This window comes from Callithrix jacchus, chromosome 7 (assembly GCF_049354715.1).
Source record: "Callithrix jacchus isolate 240 chromosome 7, calJac240_pri, whole genome shotgun sequence".
Lineage (NCBI taxonomy): Eukaryota > Metazoa > Chordata > Mammalia > Primates > Cebidae > Callithrix > Callithrix jacchus.
Window position 1 is genome coordinate 74,463,412 of NC_133508.1, and position 18,091 is coordinate 74,481,502.

At 43.1% G+C, this 18,091-nt stretch overlaps 1 protein-coding gene and 1 non-coding gene across 31 annotated transcripts in view; one reads left to right on the forward strand and one right to left on the reverse strand.

The window, feature by feature from the left end:
* The window catches only part of INPP5B (inositol polyphosphate-5-phosphatase B), a 72,000-nt gene that overhangs the window by 9,177 nt on the left and 44,732 nt on the right, over positions 1-18,091 (reverse strand). For 23 of the 30 annotated variants that reach the window (XM_035250864.3, XM_078331274.1, XM_078331271.1 and 20 more), the window contains 10 exons: positions 17,234-17,335; positions 16,045-16,159; positions 15,267-15,383; positions 14,334-14,521; positions 11,102-11,213; positions 8,406-8,515; positions 6,552-6,687; positions 4,259-4,369; positions 2,640-2,802; positions 1,527-1,762 (listed from right to left, as the gene is read on the reverse strand). In XM_035250864.3, coding sequence (XP_035106755.1) covers positions 1,527-1,762; positions 2,640-2,802; positions 4,259-4,369; positions 6,552-6,687; positions 8,406-8,515; positions 11,102-11,213; positions 14,334-14,521; positions 15,267-15,383; positions 16,045-16,159; positions 17,234-17,335 — 1,390 coding nt within the window. The remainder of the gene's footprint in view (positions 1-1,526; positions 1,763-2,639; positions 2,803-4,258; positions 4,370-6,551; positions 6,688-8,405; positions 8,516-11,101; positions 11,214-14,333; positions 14,522-15,266; positions 15,384-16,044; positions 16,160-17,233; positions 17,336-18,091) is intronic. The other 7 variants (XM_078331272.1, XM_078331267.1, XM_078331266.1 and 4 more) reach the window with 2 other exon arrangements.
* LOC118143372 (U6 spliceosomal RNA) lies at positions 14,025-14,127 on the forward strand. The gene has a single exon (XR_004727599.1). It is a non-coding gene; the product is annotated as a U6 spliceosomal RNA (small nuclear RNA).

Genomic DNA, 18,091 nt, shown 5'->3' on the forward strand with positions numbered 1-18,091 from the left:
TACATACATTGAAACCTAATCCCCAGTGTGATGGTACTAGGAGGTGGGGCCTTTGGGAGATGGTTAGGTGATAAGGGCTCTGCCCTCATGAATGGGATTAGTGCCCCTAAACAAGATACCTCAGAGACCTCCCTCATCTCTTCTGCCATGTAAGAACACAGTGAGAAGATGGCCCTCTATGAACCAGGAAGTAAGCCCTCACCAGACAGCAAATCTGGCTGTGCCTTGATCTTGGACTTCCTAGTCCTCAGAACTATGAGAAATAAATTTCTATTGTTGATAAATCACCCAGTCTATGGGATTCTGTTATAACAGCCCAGACAAAGAAACATACTATAAGTGAAATACTGAAAAACATGGCCACAGCATTTTGCAGCTTTTCTTTCCTATCAAAAAGTGGAGTTAGGCCAGGCGCAGTGGCTCATGCCTATAATCCCAACACTTGGGGAGGCCAGGGTAGAGGGATCACCTGAGGTCAGGAGTTCCAGGCCAGCCTGGCCAACACTGCAAAACCCCATCTCTACAGAAAATACAAAAATTAGCTAGGTATGGTGGCGGGCATCTGTAATCCCACCTACTCAGGAGGCCGAAGCAGGAGAATCGCTTGAACCTGGGAGACAGAGGTTGCAGTAAGCCAAGACATACCACTGCACTCCAGCCTGGGTAAAAGAATGAGACTCCGACCCAAAAAAAAAAAAAAATCCCAGCACTTTGGGAGGCCGAGGCAGGCAGATCACTTGAGGTCAGGAGTTTCAGACTAGCCTAGACAACATGGTGAAACTCCATCTCTATGAAAAATACAAAAATTAGCCAGGCATGGTGGTGTGCATGCTTGTAGTCCCAGCTACTGGGGAGGCAGAGGCAGGAGAATCACTTGAACCCAGGAGGAGGTGGAGGTTGCAGTGAGCGGAGATCGAATCACTAGACTCCAGCCTGGACAAAAGAGAGATACTCCGTCTCACAAAAAAAAAAAAAAAAGGAAAAAGAAATAGAGTCTTTATTGCTCCACTCATAGAATCTAGTTTGGCTTCACAACTTGCTCTACCAATAAAACATGGCAGAAGTGGCCTTGTATGCATTTTGGAGCCTATGCTACAAAAAGCCTTACAGTTATCTCATGTTCTTGCCACTAGCTACAGAAGCCTGAGCTAGCCTTCTGAATGATGAGCCCATGTGGTGAATGAAATCCAGAGAAAAGACAACTCCAAGACATGAGAGAGAGGCCATCTGGAGCCCTCTGGCCATCACAGCTGCCATCTGATTATAACCACACAAATGGGGCTAGGTGAGACCAGCAGAAGACCTACACTTGAAATTCACAGAATCATGAGAAGCAATAACTTGGTGTTAAAAACTACTAAAATTTCAGATAGTTTGTAGCACAGCTTTATATAGCTGATACACTAAGCAAGCTCTAGAAGGCTGAAGAATTTCTAAGTCCTTAGGAAGGTAGGCATAGGAATATCCTGTTTGACTGGCTTGGCTGCTACAAAGTTCTAGGTATTTCCTTGCAGCATATTACTCACCAGCTTACTAATAGTTTCAAGTGGCAGGTCTAAGATTGGCTCTCTCATGTAACACAGTGTATGAATGGGAGACCCGAAACAGCTGGGCAGGTAGTTCCCAGACACAGGCAAAAAGTAATCCTTTCCCCTGTCCAAGTGCAAAACCAGAATGTCCTCAATTTTGTCTTCACCAGAGTTGAGCTTTGTAGCTGTGGTCTTATTTACGAAGAGCTCCAATTCAATCTCAATGTCAGAATCTGCAGAGAAATTTTAAAAATAATGTTGGCTAGGGGGAGGCTAAGAGGAAAGAAGAAAAGAAGATAGGAGGGAAGAGGGTAAGGCATAAAGGGTGAGGAAAAGGAAAGAAAAGGTATCCGCCAACCCACAAGTATCTAAATGTGCTTGACATGCAGGAGAAACAAGAACAAAGAGTTTATAGTCCAACTGGGAATATGAAAACAGACAAAAACATGTGAATAGACAAATGCTATAAAACTGAAGCACTAAGGAGCACAGCTGAAGCTAGAAATACTAAGAGAATAAGAAGGCATGGATCAAAGAGCCTTCCCTGAGCCAGGTAAGATGAAGAGACCTGATTCAGGAGAAATGTAACACAATTATCAACCTGCGAATTGTCCACAGAACACCCTTCATTGTTCTGTCACACAGTATCATGCAGAGTGTGAAGGAAAAGCTGGGAAAAATCTGAATGATACATCCCCGGGCCAGATATAATTTCTGGATTACTTCCCCATTATCAAGAGCAGATAATTGGGAGTTGATTATAGCAAGATCATAAAGTGGTTCCTTTAACAGCAGCACCTGCTTTTTTTTTTTTTATTACTTGAGAAACTTTATTGAGGACAAAAGTAACGGCAGCACCTGCTCTACAGCAATCTTAGGTTTTCTCTTTCTGTGAAATTATGGAACATATCAATGACAGAATGCTTTTGAAACTGAACTCGTGCTCCTATTTTACATTTTATTTATGAATGGTTTCCTCTATAGAGCTTTTAAAAAGCCTCAAGCAGAGAATAAAACACTCAAGCAAAAAGCTTATTTTAGGAAAATTAGCAAATATAGAGTAAGGCATTCCCCAAACCAGATACCAGGAAGCTGGGACAGAGGCCTTACCTGGCAGGAGGAAGCCTCTGCTGGGGTTGGCATTTAGCCACTGCTTGCAGTAAGACTCTTCATCAGGCTTGTTGATGAATTCAAAATGACAGGGTACTTGTCCATTATGAATTGTAAAGGATTCTACTTGCAATTGCATGTACTTGACATTCTGAAAACAGAACTGGGAAGAAACCCAGGGCCAGTGAAAAGCAGTGCCCTTTCCTTGGCAACCTGCCTAGCCACCCCAACTGGACAATCCTTACCATGGAAAGAAAATGAAGGACCATCTCTTTTAAATGTTTCTGCGTTACGTATTTACTTGGGAGGCCACAGTTCCCACTAAAGACTAGTCATCTGTGTTTAACCCCAAATCTAAAAATTCCATTTGTTTCTATATTTCCTGAAGAAATGAAAGTTTATATCGTCTATATCCAAAAACCATTTACAAAATACCCTTAACAAATTTCACTACTAAACATGATGATTAAGCCCATCCTTCCAAGTAGCTGGACACCTAGGGCATTAAAAATGCCATCAGCAGCTGGTGCAGTGGCTCAGGCCTATAATCCTAGCACTTTGGGAGGCCAAAGTGGGCAGATCACTTGAGCTCAGGAGTTTGAGACCAGCCTGGCCAATATGGCGAAACCCCATCTCTACTAAAAATACAAAAATTAGCCAGGCATGGTGGCACATGCCTGTAATCCCAGCTACTGGGAGGCGAAAGCATGAGAATTGCATGAACCTAGGAGGAAGAGGTTGCAATGAGCTGAGATTGCGCCATTGCATTCCAGCCTGAGTGACAGAGTAAGACTCTATCTAAAACAAACAAACAAAAAATGCCTTCACCTTAAACCCCCATTTGACTCTGCGTAACTGTCAAGTTTGAATGATCTTCCATTTGGCTCTTCCATGAAAAACCTTCAAACCTTATTGAACTTCATATATTACCCATTCCTTTTCTATACTGTCTTCCTTCCCATCAGCTCATGGGTATCCAAACTCAATTTAACCCCAAAGCAAAGCATCAGTAAGAAGAAAAATCTACTGCAAGAATACACAACAGTTATTCTAAAATAAAAACACATTTTGAATCATCTTCTGGTTTAGAAGAGCGGGACATGATGACCTAAGCCAATAACCTCTCTCTTCTCAGCTAACACCATCAGCCTCACTTTATCTAGAAGCAGTCTATCAAGAAAGACTACAGTCCAATAGTGGTATAGGTACCTCCTGGAACTCTGAGCCCCAACAGAAGAGGGAGATTTAAGTTCTAAGAATAGAAGAGTCTGATACTAATATTCTTGTTGCCCAAGCTGGAGTGCAATGGCACGATCTTGGCTTACTGCAACCTCTACCTCCCAGGTTCACATGATTCTCCTGCCTCTCAAGTAGCTTGGATTACAGGCATGCACCACCACCCCCAGCTAATTTTGTATTTTTAGTAGAGATGGGGTTTCTCCATGTTGGTCAGGCTGGTCTCGAACCCCTGACCTCAGATGATCCGCCTGCCTAGGCCTCCCAAAGTGCTGGGATTACAGGTGTGAGGCACCATGCCCGGCCTCAGTGCTAACATTCTTTTTTTTTTTTTCTAGTTCTGTCTCTCTAGAATGCTAATATTCTTAACATGTCCTCCCTACCTCTCGCTTGGACAGGGACACAGAAGGAATGTTGGCATTTTCCATCTTATCCAGGGAGCGAACAATTTCCTCTAGAGTCTTCCGGTAAAGCTCATCATTTATTACCCTCACCTGGAAGGGAAACATCAGAGACTGAGTGCCCTGGCTTCTGCTCATTTCCTCTTTCTCAGTATAGAAAGCATTCACAGCATTGGGAAATAAGGGTTGACAGCAAATAGAAAACAATCTAAATAGATTTAATTAACTAATTAACTCCATTAACAACTGACTTAGAAGTATCTCCCAGAGGCAAAGCCTGTGGTACTGTGCTTCCTGATTAGCAGAAAAAAAGACATGGAAGTGAAAGCACGGTTGGCAGTTATTTTCTGCCCAGGGCAGAAAATTGCTTGCTGCCACCAACAGGCCAGAAGTGAGAACCTCTTCTAGGGCTTTGATTTAAAGCAGTGTTTCTCAAGCTTTTTTTTTTTCTTTCGAGACAAGGTCTTGCTGTCACCCAAGCTGGAGTGCAATGAAGTGATCTCAGCTCACTGCAACCTCCACCTCCTGAGTTCAAGTGACTTCTACCTCAGCCCCCAAAGTAGCTGGGACCACAGATGCAAGCCACCACGCCCAGCTAAGTTTTTAATTTTTTTGTAGCAATAAGGGGTTTTGCCATGTTGCCCAGGCTGGTCTTGAACTCCTGAGCTCAAGCAATCCAACCACCTCAGCCTCCCAAAGTGCTGGGATTACAGGCGTGAGTCACTATAATATATAATAAAAAGCTGGGCCGGGCACGGTGGCTCATGCCTGTAATCCCAGCACTTTGGGAGGCTGAGGTGGGCGGATCACGAGATCAGAAGTTCCAGACCAGCTTGACCAACATGGTGAAACCTCATCTCTACTAAAAATACAAAAATTAGCCGGGCATGGTGGCATGAGCCTGTAATGCCAGCTACTCAGGAGGCTAAGGCAGGAGAATTGCTTGAACCTGGGAGGCAGAGATTGCAGTGAGCCAAGATCATGCCACTGTACTCCAGCCTGGGCGACAGAGTGAGACACTGTCTTAAAAAAAAAAAAAAGATAATAAAGAGCCACTGTAAATAGATAATAAAGAAATGAAAAGGCCAGGTGTGATGGCTCATCCTGTAATCCCAGCACTTGGGGTGGCCAAGGCAGAAGGATTACCTGAGCCCAGGAGTCGCCTGAGACCAGTCTGGGCAAGATAGCAAGATACTGTCTCTAAAGAAGAAAAAAAGCCAGGTAAGGTGATACATACCTGTAGGCCTAGCTACTCAGGAGGCTAATGTGGGAGGACTGCTTAAGCCCAGCAGATGGAGGCTGCGGTGCTTTGTGATTGTGCCACAGCACCACTGCACTCCAGCCTGGGTGACAGAACAAGACCCTGTCTTAAAATAAAAATTAAAAAAAAAAAGGAAAGGAAAGGAAGAAAAAGATGCTGACTCACAGGTAATCAGGGAAACGTAATCTAACATAATAAAGTATCTTTTTTGAACTTGTACAAAATCCTTTGACTTAAAAGAAAAAAAATAAAGTATCTTTTTTTTTCCTTTGCTTATTGGGTTGACAAAAATGTAAAAGACTGATAAAACCCAATATTGGCAAGGGTATGGGAAAATAAACTCATATATGGTTGGTAGAAGTGTAAAGTGGTAAAACTGTTGTGAGGATAATTTAGCAAGATTTCACAAATTTTAAACACATTTTTTCTTTGAACCACTAATTTCATCTCTAATAATTTCATTCTATAGAAATATACTGATACACAAAGATACATGTGAAGGGTGGTCACAACAGCACTGTGTGTAATAGCAAAACTTTGGAAATAACTTTATCAATACATACATCCACAACATGGAATACTTTGGAACCTTTACAAATAATGAGAAGGAAGCTCTACCTTCACTGTCACAAAAAGATCTCCTAAGACATATTCAGTCGGGAAAAAAAGATATCCTCAGAGCAATATGTATAATATGATCTCTTTTACAAAAAAGGAGAAATATCCTCGACGTTGTATACAGAATACTGACACACCCATTTATAAATGCATAGAGAAAGGTCTGCAAAAAGATAGTTCAAAAATAGAAAAGGGAACTTCCGTTTATGAGAAAAAATACAGAGACATACTAAAACAATTATTAACCAAGTTGTTAATAATTGTTTTAAATCGTTCTAAAAGGGGCTTCCTCCCACTCAGAAGGAGAGGAAGAAACCAGAAAGACAAGAAATGGTCTTAGTTGTGAAAGCCAGTTCCCTCCAGAATGATTACAACGGGCACCAGCTGCCCACCTACCCCGATGTCAAACAGTGAGTGGACAGGCTTATGGTCACTGGTCTTCAGGGCCATGTGGCTCTGGTAGCTCAGCTGAGTGATGTTCTTCCCTTTCCAGAGGATCCGGTCACACCAGGCAGGAGCACGGCACTTCTCACTGAAATGCAAAGTCCACCCTGGAAGTATTCAGAGAAACAGCAGTGCCCACTGCCTGGCAAGTGCCCTGGCTCGGGCAGAGTGATCAATCAGTAAATTTAGTAGTGTTTCGTGTCCATGGCTAAGTCATCTGAGGAAGCAAGAGCAATTTGGGCCCACCAAAGGGATAACATACATCCTGTGGGTGTCATCCAAAGCAACTATGAAAGCTCAAAGTCAAAACAGAGTTCAGACTAATTCTCTGCTCTTTACCCTCCTATGAGAATTAGGGGAGAATTAAAAAAGCAATCTAACAGTAAGCACTCTATGGTCTTTTTTTTTGAGACGGAGTCTTGCTCTTTAGCCAGGCTGGAGTACAGTGGCACAATCTTGGCTCACTGCAACCTCCATCTCCCAGGTTCAAGCGATTCCCCTGCCTTAGCCTCCTGAGTAGCTAGGACTACAGGTACATGCCACCATGCCTGGCTAATTTTTTGTGTTTTAGTAGAGATGGGGTTTCACCATGGCCAGGATGATCTCGATCTCCTGACCTAATGATCTGCCTGCCTCAGCCTCCCAAAGTGCTGGGATTACAGGTGTGAGCCACCACACCCGGCCACTCTATGGTCTTTAAAAGACGCTGATTAAGGCCAGGTGCAGCCACTCACGCCTGTAATCCCAGCACTTTGGGAGGCCAAGGCAGGTGGATCAGGAGGTCAAGAGATTGAGACCATCCTGGCCAACATGGTGAAACCCCATCTCTATTAAAAATACAAAAATTAGCTGCATGTGGTGGTATGCACCTGTAGTCCCAGTTATTCAGGAGGCTGAGGCAGGAGAATCACTTGAACCCAGGAGGCAGAGGTTGCAGTGAGCCAAGATTACGCCATTGTACTCTAGCCTGGCAACAAAGTGAGACTCCGCCTAAAAAAAAAAAAAAGACGCTAGTAAAGAGACAGCCTCTGAATTTCCCACTGCCTGGGTTAAAATACTCCCTGTATCCCTTGTCTACCTGGGGTCTCTTTAATTTTTCTATGCTTCAGTTTCCAATCTCATAAAATGAGGTAAATCATACCTACTTCAACAGGGTCTTAAGGATTAAATAAGAAAATAACGTGCATCAAAAGTACATGGCACATGGTAAGCAGTAATAAAAAATATTAACTACTGACTTTGGGAGGCTGAGGTGGACGGATCACTTGAGGCCAGGCGTTCAAGACCAGCTTGGCCAACATGGCGAAACCCTGTCTCTACAAAAATACAAAAATTAGCTGGGCATGGTGGCACACACCTGTAATCCCAGCTACTCAGGAGGATGAAGCAGGAGAATTGCTTGAACTCGGGAGGCAGAGGTTGCAGTGAGCCAAGATCCAGCCACTGCACTCCAGCCTAGGCAGTAGAGCAAGACTGTCTCAAAACAAACAAACAAAAATATTAACTACTATGTAATGACCAAGTACCAGCTAAGTTAGTTGGAATCATCTCATCCTAGGCACAGCTGAAAAGTAAACCAGTATTAAAAATTATTATGGAACAAAGGCAAAGGCAGTCACAAAGTAAATACATGGGAAAGCAGGCTGCTTCACGAGCAAATACTGAGACAAAATGTCTGACCAGAGTGCAAAACATGTGGAAAAGTCACAGGAAGCATATATTCTTCCTTAGGTCCAAAAGGGCAAGTGCTTCCCAGAATTTCTGGGTTTCCATTTGCTCAATCATTTGAAGAAACCTCTAACCTACCTGGTATCCCAGTCGTCAGAGCCCGTATCATATTTATAAGTAGGCTGGAATGTGAGCTCACCCTCTGTGAAGCCTTCAAAGACAGTCTTTTTGTCCACCTGAATTTTCAGCTATATAAAATGATGGGAGAAAAAACAAATCTCACAATAAAAAGGTCAAACTTTGAATTAGTGGAGAAAAGAATATCAGTCTAGAATTCAAACTGAAAGGAAAAAGCCCCCCAAAAAAATTATTCTATAAGATCTTTTTTTTTTTTTTTTTTTTTTTTGAGACAGAGTTTTGCTCTCGTTGCCCAGGCTGGAGTACAGTGGTGCAATCTCAGCTCACTGCAACCTCCGCCTCCCGGGTTCAAGCAATTCTCCTGCCTTAGCCTCCTGAGTAGCTGGGATTACAGGTACGTGCCACCATGCCCAACTAACTTTTTTGTATTTTTAGTAGGGACGGGGTTTCATCATGTTGGCCAAGCTGGTCTCAAACTCCTGATCTCAAGTAATCTGCCTGCCTTGGCCTCCCAAAGTGCAGGGATTACAGGCGTGAGCCACCATGCCCAGCTTCTATAATATCTTAAGTTAGCTAACTCCTAGGAAAGTGAACAAGCTGACCATTTCTTTTCTGTATACAGTTTTTATTTTTTAGTTGTTTTTAATGTTTTTTATTTTTTAAAGACAGGGTCTTACTCTGTCACCCAGGCTGGAGTGCCATGGTGTGACCACAGCTCACTACAGCCACCATCTCCTGGGCTCAAGTAATCCTCCCACCTCAGCGTTCCAAGTAGCTGGGACAGCAGGTGTGCACCACCACACAGCTATATTTAAAAACTTTTTAGAGACAGGGTCTCACTAGGCTGCCTAGGCTTGTCTCAAACTTTTGGCCTCAAGTGATCCTCCTGCCTTGGCCTCCCAAAGTGATGGGATTGCATGTGCAAGCCATCATGCCTGGCTAAGGCTCCTTCGTAACAGCATAGCTACACCCAAAGGGCCTGATTATCAACTTACTGAGATATCTTTAAGAGGATTAGGTATCACTTACACTTAACAAACTAATAGTTTTTCTCTTCCAGGTATCAAACACTTCATCTATGTAGCACAGATGCTCCAAATATACAGAAAGATAGAACTGCGCTGTCAAATTAGTTATGTGAACTGGGGAAAGCTCTGTGCCTTGGTTGCTGCAGCTGCAAATTTTGGATTTATAATAGAATCTACCTCATAGGGTTGTTAGAAAGATTCGCTGTCAACCTAAAGAGTGCCTGACACACTATAACAGATAGCATCCTTCCTATGAATTTTAGGAGTGCCTTCCAGATCACACTCTCAGCAACATAAAAACTACAGGTGCTGGCCGGGCACGGTGGCTCATGCCTGTAATCCCAGCATGTTGGGAGGCCGAGGTGGGTGGATCATGAGGTCAGGAGTTTGAGACAAGCCTGGCCAATATGGAGAACCCCATCTCTAGTAAAAATACAAAAAAAACTAGCCTGGTCTGGCATGGTTGCGCACACCTGTAGTCCCCACTATTCAGGAAGCTGAGGCAGGAAAATCGCTTGAACCAAGAAGGCGGAGGGTTGCAGTAAGCCGAGATTGCACCACTGCACTCCAGCCTGAGCAATAGAGGGAGACTCTGTCTCAAAAAACAAAACAAAACACAGGTACTCTTCCCTCTCCCTGAAGCACCAAGCGTGGCACTGCATGGAGTAGTGAAGAACTGTCACCTCTAACATTGCATATGGTCAGCTATTTAGTAGACACCACTTGCCAAATTCCTATTCAAAAGCAACAGAAAATAGTTAAAATGTAGGTATGAATGTACAGACCTTAAAACAATGTAGTAGGCAGATAACACACAAAATGGGTACTATTGCTCAGGAAAGACCAGAAAAGAAGGCAAGTAGAGATGGGTATTAAACTACAAGGGAAGTTAGAATGCCTCAGACCAGAACACAGAGGAGATAAAAAAAATAGACATAAATAAGTTGAGATTCCTTCTCTTTAGTTAACCTGCACTGGAGAAAAAAATATAATAGAAATATTTAGATTAACGACAATACAAAAGTTTTAAAAGGGAGGATATAGAACAAAAAAAGAAGAAAGTTTAACATTCTAAACAACCTGACCACCTAAACAAGTCTGAAATCTACTGAGAGGAGTAGCCAGAACAAAGTCACAGAGGAACAGATTCTCTTGTACTGTGAAACAGCGAGTGCTCTGCAAGGGAAATGCTCTGTCAAGCAGTGATGGAGAACAGCAGGTTACTGATTCCTGTAGGAAGTGAGGAAAGCCATGTAGGAAGAGCTGTCGCTCACAATGGAGAAGTCTGGTAAGGAGAAGCACAGAGGGGAAGAAGGCTCATACTAAAAACAATTATTACATCATCTTAAATATACCAAGTCCTTTCTTTATAGAAAGTTGGTACTCTTTTAGCCCCAACTTCAGACCTCTTGAATGAATGAATGAGAAAGTGAGAGAGAGAACACACTCTTGCTTCCAAAGGAGAAAATGTGCTTCAGGAAAGAACCAATGGGGAGACAATTATGGAAAAGGGAATGCAGATGAAATGAAGAAATAACTGGACAACATCAGGAACTCAGAGAAACCTCTCAAACCAAGGAAGTAGACGCTGTGTTTGGAAGCCAGGCTTTTCCGTGCCCTCACAGTGGAGGACAGCTGCTGGAAGAGGGCACATTTGGCCATCTGTACCTGATCATATTCATACAGGGTTTGAAAGTCCTTCTCTTCGATGAGCTTTTTCACTTTTTCCACATCCATGTTTTCTATCCTGTAGTTGAGGTCCCCCAGCCACAAGATCACACTGTGAGGGCAGAGCACAAAGGTAACAGGGTTTAGGAGGAACTTTAATCCAACCTACCCAGGGTGCTTCTAATGAAAGGCCCCTGAGGTTCAGCCTCTTGGGAGGTGAGTGGGTAAATGGCTCAACTGTTCAGGAATTTTTTTTCTCTTGCCATCCCATTTAATACTCTAATGTGATGCTTGCTTGTGATAATTGTATCTTGGTCTAAGCTCCTTATAAATAGCCTTGTGTTCTCCTTAACTATTTTATTTCTGTAGGTTGGAAAGATAGTCTGATAAGATCTAAAAAATAGTAATTTACCCCATTCTTGGGAAGAAGGAAAAAAGATCAAGAATTGAGAGTCATGCCAATCACCCAGGGACCCTAAACCAGATGATGCCACAATGCCACCTCTGCCTCTGTGTATACTGCAGTCCACAAAACACACTTTCAGCCTTTGTTTCTAAAGCAGAGTTCCTCTGAAACAAAGTTCAAGGCCGGGTATGAGGCTGACACCTGTAATCCCAGCACTTTGGGAGGCCAAGGCAGGTGGAACACAGGGTCAGGAGTTCAAGACCGACCTGGCCAAGATAGTGAAACCCCATCTTTTAAAAAAAAAAGGAAAACAAAGTTCAAACTTTATAGTGGAGCCTGGATTTAATCTCTACCATATCATCGGTTGGCTCTTTTTGTGCCATTGGGTAGAGTGTAGAAGGTGTTTTATTCCTCCTGCTGCTTTGGGAAAAAGCTAACTGAAGGCTCCCTGATGACAATGTAAAATTCATTAAGTCTAATACTGTTGTATCTGAAGCCAACAACCATGTCATTAGAGAATCTGCACAGCAGTACACACACAGCAAAATTAATGCATCCACAAACTAAAAGCAGACAAACTGACACACAAGCTGCGACCTCACAAACTAGGATGCTGCAGGTTCACCAGAATAGAAGAGCTTGGCTGCAAGACACTCCCTGCTAGGTTCCCTGGAGAAGAAAAACCAGCCTGTCAGCTTCCAGAACACTAAAAAGCTCCAGACAGTTCCACTTCAGCAGGCAGGACAAGAAGCATAACTCTGTTTACTCCTTGGCAGACGTCATGGCCCCAGTGGCTTCTACCTCTTTATAAAAGAAGTGGGATACACTTCGACTGTTACCCTAAAGTCTAAAATTCTAAGGCTTTGACTTTAGACAAATAGGAAGTTTTAGAAATAAATGAGATAAAATAAGGAGAAGAAACAAAAATTAGCACAAGATGCTCTCAGCAGCTGCAACTATAGCTTTGTAAAGTTGAATTAAAAAGAAAAAAAGAGGCCGGGCACGGTGGCTCACGCCTATAATCCAGCACTTTGGGAGGCCAAGACGGGTGGATCACAAGGTCAAGAGATCGAGACCATTCTGGTCAACATGGTGAAACCCCATCTCTACTAAAAATACAAAAATTAGCTGGGCATGGTGGTGTGTACCTGTAGTACCAGCTACTCGGGAGTCTAAGGCAGGAGAATTGCTTGAACCCAGGAGACGGAGATTGCGGTGAGCTGAGATCGCGCCATTGCACTCCAGCCTGGGTAACAAGAGCAAAACTCCGTCTCAAAAAAAAAAAAGAAAAAGAAAAACAAAAAAAGAGCCAGGCATGGTGGCTCACACCTGTAATCCCAGAACTTTGGGAAGCCAAGGCAGGTGGATCTCCTGAGGTCAGAAGTGCAAGACCAGCCTGGCTAATGTGGTGAAATCCTGTCTCTACTAAAAATACAAAAATTAGCCAGGTGTGATGGTGTGTACCTGTAGCTCCAGCTACTCTGGAGGCTAAGGCAGGAGAATCGCTTGGACCTGGGAGGCGGAGGATGCAGTGAGCCAAGATCGTGCCATTGCACTCCAGCCTGGGCAACAAGAGCAAAACTCCATCTCAAAAAAAAAAAAAAGCAGACATATAAAATCCTAAAACATACTTCTAAAAACTGGGTTTGATATGCTCATTCTTTGGTTTTCTTCATAATGTGTGATGTAGACAGACCAAAATTAAAATAAATCTTAAAAAAAATAAAAAAGATAAATCTTAAGCAGAACTCAGACTACAATATAGCTGTGATCTGACGTTTTGTCATATTCCCTGCTCAAAATAAACTTTTCCCTCTCCTTTCTCCTTCCCTTCCTTTCGTTTTTCCTTTCTCCTCTCCTTGCCTTTCTCTTCCCCTTCCCTTTTTGTTATCTTCCTGCCTCAGCTTCCTGAGTACAGACATGCAGCAACATACCAGCTAATTTTTTAAATTTTTTGCAGAGACACTATGTTGCCCGGGCTATTCTTGAACTCCTGGGCTCTAGCAATCCCCCTCCTCAGCCTCCTAAAGTCCTGGGATAACACGCATGAACCACTACACCCAGCCTCACTCTCTTCTTAACTACTTCTAGCTGCTATACTACAGCATCCAAGGACTCTCATACATATTGATAAATTAAATATTGAAAAAATAAAATAAATCTTGGTCAGATGCAGTGGCTCATGCCTGTAATCCTAGCACTTTGGGAGGACGAGGCAGATGGATCACCTGAGGTCAGGAGTTCGAAACCAGCCTGGCCAACATGGTGAAACCTCGTCTCTACTAAAAATACAAAAACTAGCCCAGCATGGTGGCACGCACCTGTAGTCCCAGCTACTCGGGAGGCTAATGCAGGAGAATCACTTGAACCCAGGAGGTAGAGGTTACAATGAGGCAAGATAGCACCACTGCACTCCAGCCTAGTGACAGAGCGAGACTCCGTCTCAAAAAAAAAAAGTAAATAAATAAACTTTATACCTTCCCAAAGACACATAATGCTTGAGAAAGACTCTGGAGTGTGCTTGCTTCAGCAGCACATATACTAAAATTGAAATGATACAGAGACGATTAGCATGGCCCCTGAGCAAGGATGACATGCAAATAAAAATTTAAAAATAAAAAAAGAGAAAGGCTCTAGAGATCTGCCAGATGGTAAGTTAGGAAAGTAAAAATTTTCAAGAGATATAATCCATGTATAACCAAGAGGTGGCACTTGCCACCATTGCAGCAATGGGAAACTACCACCAGGCATCTCCCCATCAAAAGACAGAGTCCATAACTCTATGCATTCATAGTAAATGGTAAGGGGGTGGAAGCCCAGACTCACTCGTGCTTGCTGATGGTAAGAGGTGGAAGGCTTGGGTCAAGCTGATAAAACTGCATTCGAGAACAAATGTCCTTATAGTCCTGGTTCCTCCTCGCATTCTCTTCAGTGTGGGCTGCCAAGTGAGAATTTACAACGCAGATGCTAGTGTTGTGGAACTGGAACCTGATCGCCACACCTCCCTTGTTGCCCTGTGGAAAGGATCCCCAAAGAAATCCAATTCAAACTTAACTGTGTCGTCATTTAAACCTACAAACTTTCAAAATGTTTTGTCTTAATCTTTACAATAATCCTGTGAGCTTATTATCTATATTTTACAGATTTAAAAAAAAAAAAAAAACAAGAAGGCAGAATGCCTAGCCAGTCAGCGGCAAAGCTGAGTCCAAAACCTAGCTCTCTTGAACTCCTGGCCCCAAGTGATCCACCCACCTCAGCCTCCCAAAGTGCTGGGATTACAGTTGTGAGCCACCGCGCCAGCCCCAAAATTTAGCTCCCTCAATCCAGTGTTCTTTACACTAAATCACAGGCAAACCATATGTGCCCTTCGCCACACAAAGCTAAGCTCTTACAGAAGACCCTAAAAACAGAACTTTAATGGCCTCAAGAAGAGAAAACTGCAAACCTACTATCAGCATTCTTTGTTTTCCTGGATGACCCACCATAGTTTCTGCTTCATGGGTGAAATGGGAGGATCAATTGGAGGCTCTAGTGTTGGCGAATACAAGGATAGGGGCTAGTTGGTTGAATAAGCAGGCAGTTCACTAAAATGCAGTTTCTAAATAGTTTGCTCAACTGAGCCCTGCTTGAGGATGTGATTCATCTTGGAATACTGGCACCTTCAAACTGGGACACGTGTAGTCACTGTGTCATCAGAAGCAGTCAATACCTCAGGAGTTAAGATCCTCAATGTGCCAAACATATCAATCAAGGACTCACCATCCTCCCCATGATTCCTGTCCCCACAGTCTCAGCTTCCACTTCTGAAATATATGCTGCATGCTCCCGTTTGACATATAACAGCAGCATAATCCCAACCAGTCGGATGAGCTTCACCTGGAAATGAGAGACATGGCATTAAATAGAACTTGCAAACAGGAATAAATACCCCAAAGAAAAAGTGGTCTGGAAGCTGGCTGAGAGTATTAACATCTCTCCTTCTCCACACTAGAACACAGGTAATCATCTGTTCAACTCACCAAGCATGCTACGTGCTAACCTACGAGTGCCAACGCCCTGCATCTTTCCCACCCAGAGGCACCCCTTCTGGAAGATCTGGAAATGAAAATTTTGGGATAATTAAGATTGGCTTAAGATAAAGGTCATGGGCTAGGCACGGTGGTTCACACCTGTAATCCCAGCATTTTGGGAGGCTGAGGCGGGTGGATTAGGAGGTCAGGGGATCGAGGCCATCCTGGCCAATGTGGTGAAACCCCATCTCTACTAAAATACAAAAAGTTAGCAATGCATGGTGGTGTGCACATGTAATCCCAGCTACTCGGGAGGCTAAGGCTGGGGAATCACTTGAACCCAGGAGGCAGAGGTTGCAATGAGCCGAGGTCCCACTACTGCACTCCAGCCTGGCAACAGAGCAAGACTCCATCTCAAAAAAAAAAAAAAAAAAAAAAAGATAAAGGTCATGGAAAAGGTGAAAAATGATCTTGGAATTTCCCTGCGTGGCAACATAAAATGAAAAGGTTCCTGATTCCTCTCTTACCTTTGCATATTTGGCATCTGGATGAAGACCCTCTGACACAGCTTTAAACCACTCTTCCTCCTTTGGGGTATCATGAAAGAAAAATGCTTCCTTACTCAGATCAAGTTCCTGGAACCTATTTGGAGAAGCAGCCAGTTAGATAGTAAAGAAAAGTAATGTGCAAATGACACATTCTCGGATTGCTTTAGGTGCATATTTCTAGCTAAATTTCAGGACTCTCAGGAGGAAAAAATAAACACTTAGAGCCAAGGAACTAAATGCCAAGGAACTTTCCAGGTGCTTTTGCAAACAAAACCCCATTCCTTTTCATGACCAGCCTAAGAAGTAGTTCGAAACGTCACTATTTTACATCTACAGTCCCTAGTTCACACAAGCACCAAGTAGCAAACTGGTATTCAAACCTAGGTCTATATAAATTCTAAATTCAAATTCTTTTTTTTTTTTGAGATGGGAGTTTTGCTCTTGTTACCCAGGCTGGAGTGCAATGGCACAATCTCGGCTCACCGCAACCTTCACCTCCTGGGTTCAGGCAATTCTCCTGCCTCGGCCTCCCGAGTAGCTGGGATTACAGGCACACGCCACCATGCCCAGCTCATTTTTTTATGTTTTTAGTAGAGACGGGGTTTCACCATGTTGACCAGGATGGTCTCGATTTCTTGACCTCGTGATCCACCCACCTCGGCCTCCCAAAGTGCTGGGATTACAGGCATGAGCCACCGCGCCTGGCCCAATTCTAGTTCTTTTCAATATACTATACAAGGTTTGCTGCCCCTCCCCACCAGTAAGGCCCAGTATAGTAATGAGAAGGTTAAAAAAAAAAAAAGACTAACTGATGGAACTTTCTTCAGGTAACCTCCCTTCTCTGGCAAAAGACATTTTTGCTTTGTAACCAAAAAAGGATTGAATGTCTAAGCAATGAAGTTCAATTCAGGATGCACTGAGTTCAGGATGCAATTCAGTATTTTAACAGAAGATTACACTAAAAATTAAATATTAGCACTTAAATACCAAGCACTTCACTTTAACAGTGGCAGACATTTGCTTGCCATGAGGAAGAACATCAAACAGGGAAGCAGTTGTTATAAGCACCTGATCATTTTTCAAATCCTTCACCTGCTGTGAAGACCCATCCTCAACCACAGTTCTGTGTGCTTGAAGATGAAGACAGGACGAGAAGAGAAGCACTCACCCTACACAATAGACATCTGGGGCCTCAATACCTTCGCTCAGCCAGGGCCGGAGGCATTCTTTGGGGGACTGTCCATTTACATTGTATGTTCCCACAAAAAACCTGGCACCAAAGAGAAAGAAGTAGTGACTGAAAATCACTAGGGAGATTACAGGAGAAAGCATTTTATGCTGATTTATGCTGGTTTTAGTCTCTGCGGAGTGGCATTTTAAGACATAAAAAATATCATTTCTAGATCAGGACTACAGCACCAAGGGGTGACTTGCGGTCTGTTATGGTATCTGTTGCTTTTGTGAGAACAATTTCAATAGTATAGGCCTACTCTGAATATTCCTACTTTCTTTAAATGGCCATTATCCAGTCATTATCTGCATAATTCTTTGCCCTGTATATACTAATGAAATGAAAAACTGAAAAGTGCTTTGGTAATTACTTTTGGCAAGAAAACAACAACAGTGTTCAAAAGGCTATTTCTTCACCATAATTCACAGTTTATATCGCTAGAAACAATGTTATTTTATCTATAGTCCCAATGCAATGACTCTGAAAGATCTAGCAGAATCCCACAACCTTTATTTATTTAACTTTTAGTAATCTTGCCTAAAAAGATTACCAAACACCAGCTAACTTCGTTTTACTAATTTCACTCTAAATGACTCTCTTCAAAGGCCCAGAATGACAAAGGGAGTACAGAACCTTGGAGGGCCGGGTGTGGTGGCTCACACTTATAATCTCAACATTTTGGGAGGCCAAGGCAGGAGGACTGTTCAAGCCCAGGAGCTTGAGATCTTCGTGGGCAACATAGTGAGACACTGTCTCTACAAACTGAAAAAATTAGCTAGGCGTAATGGTATACCC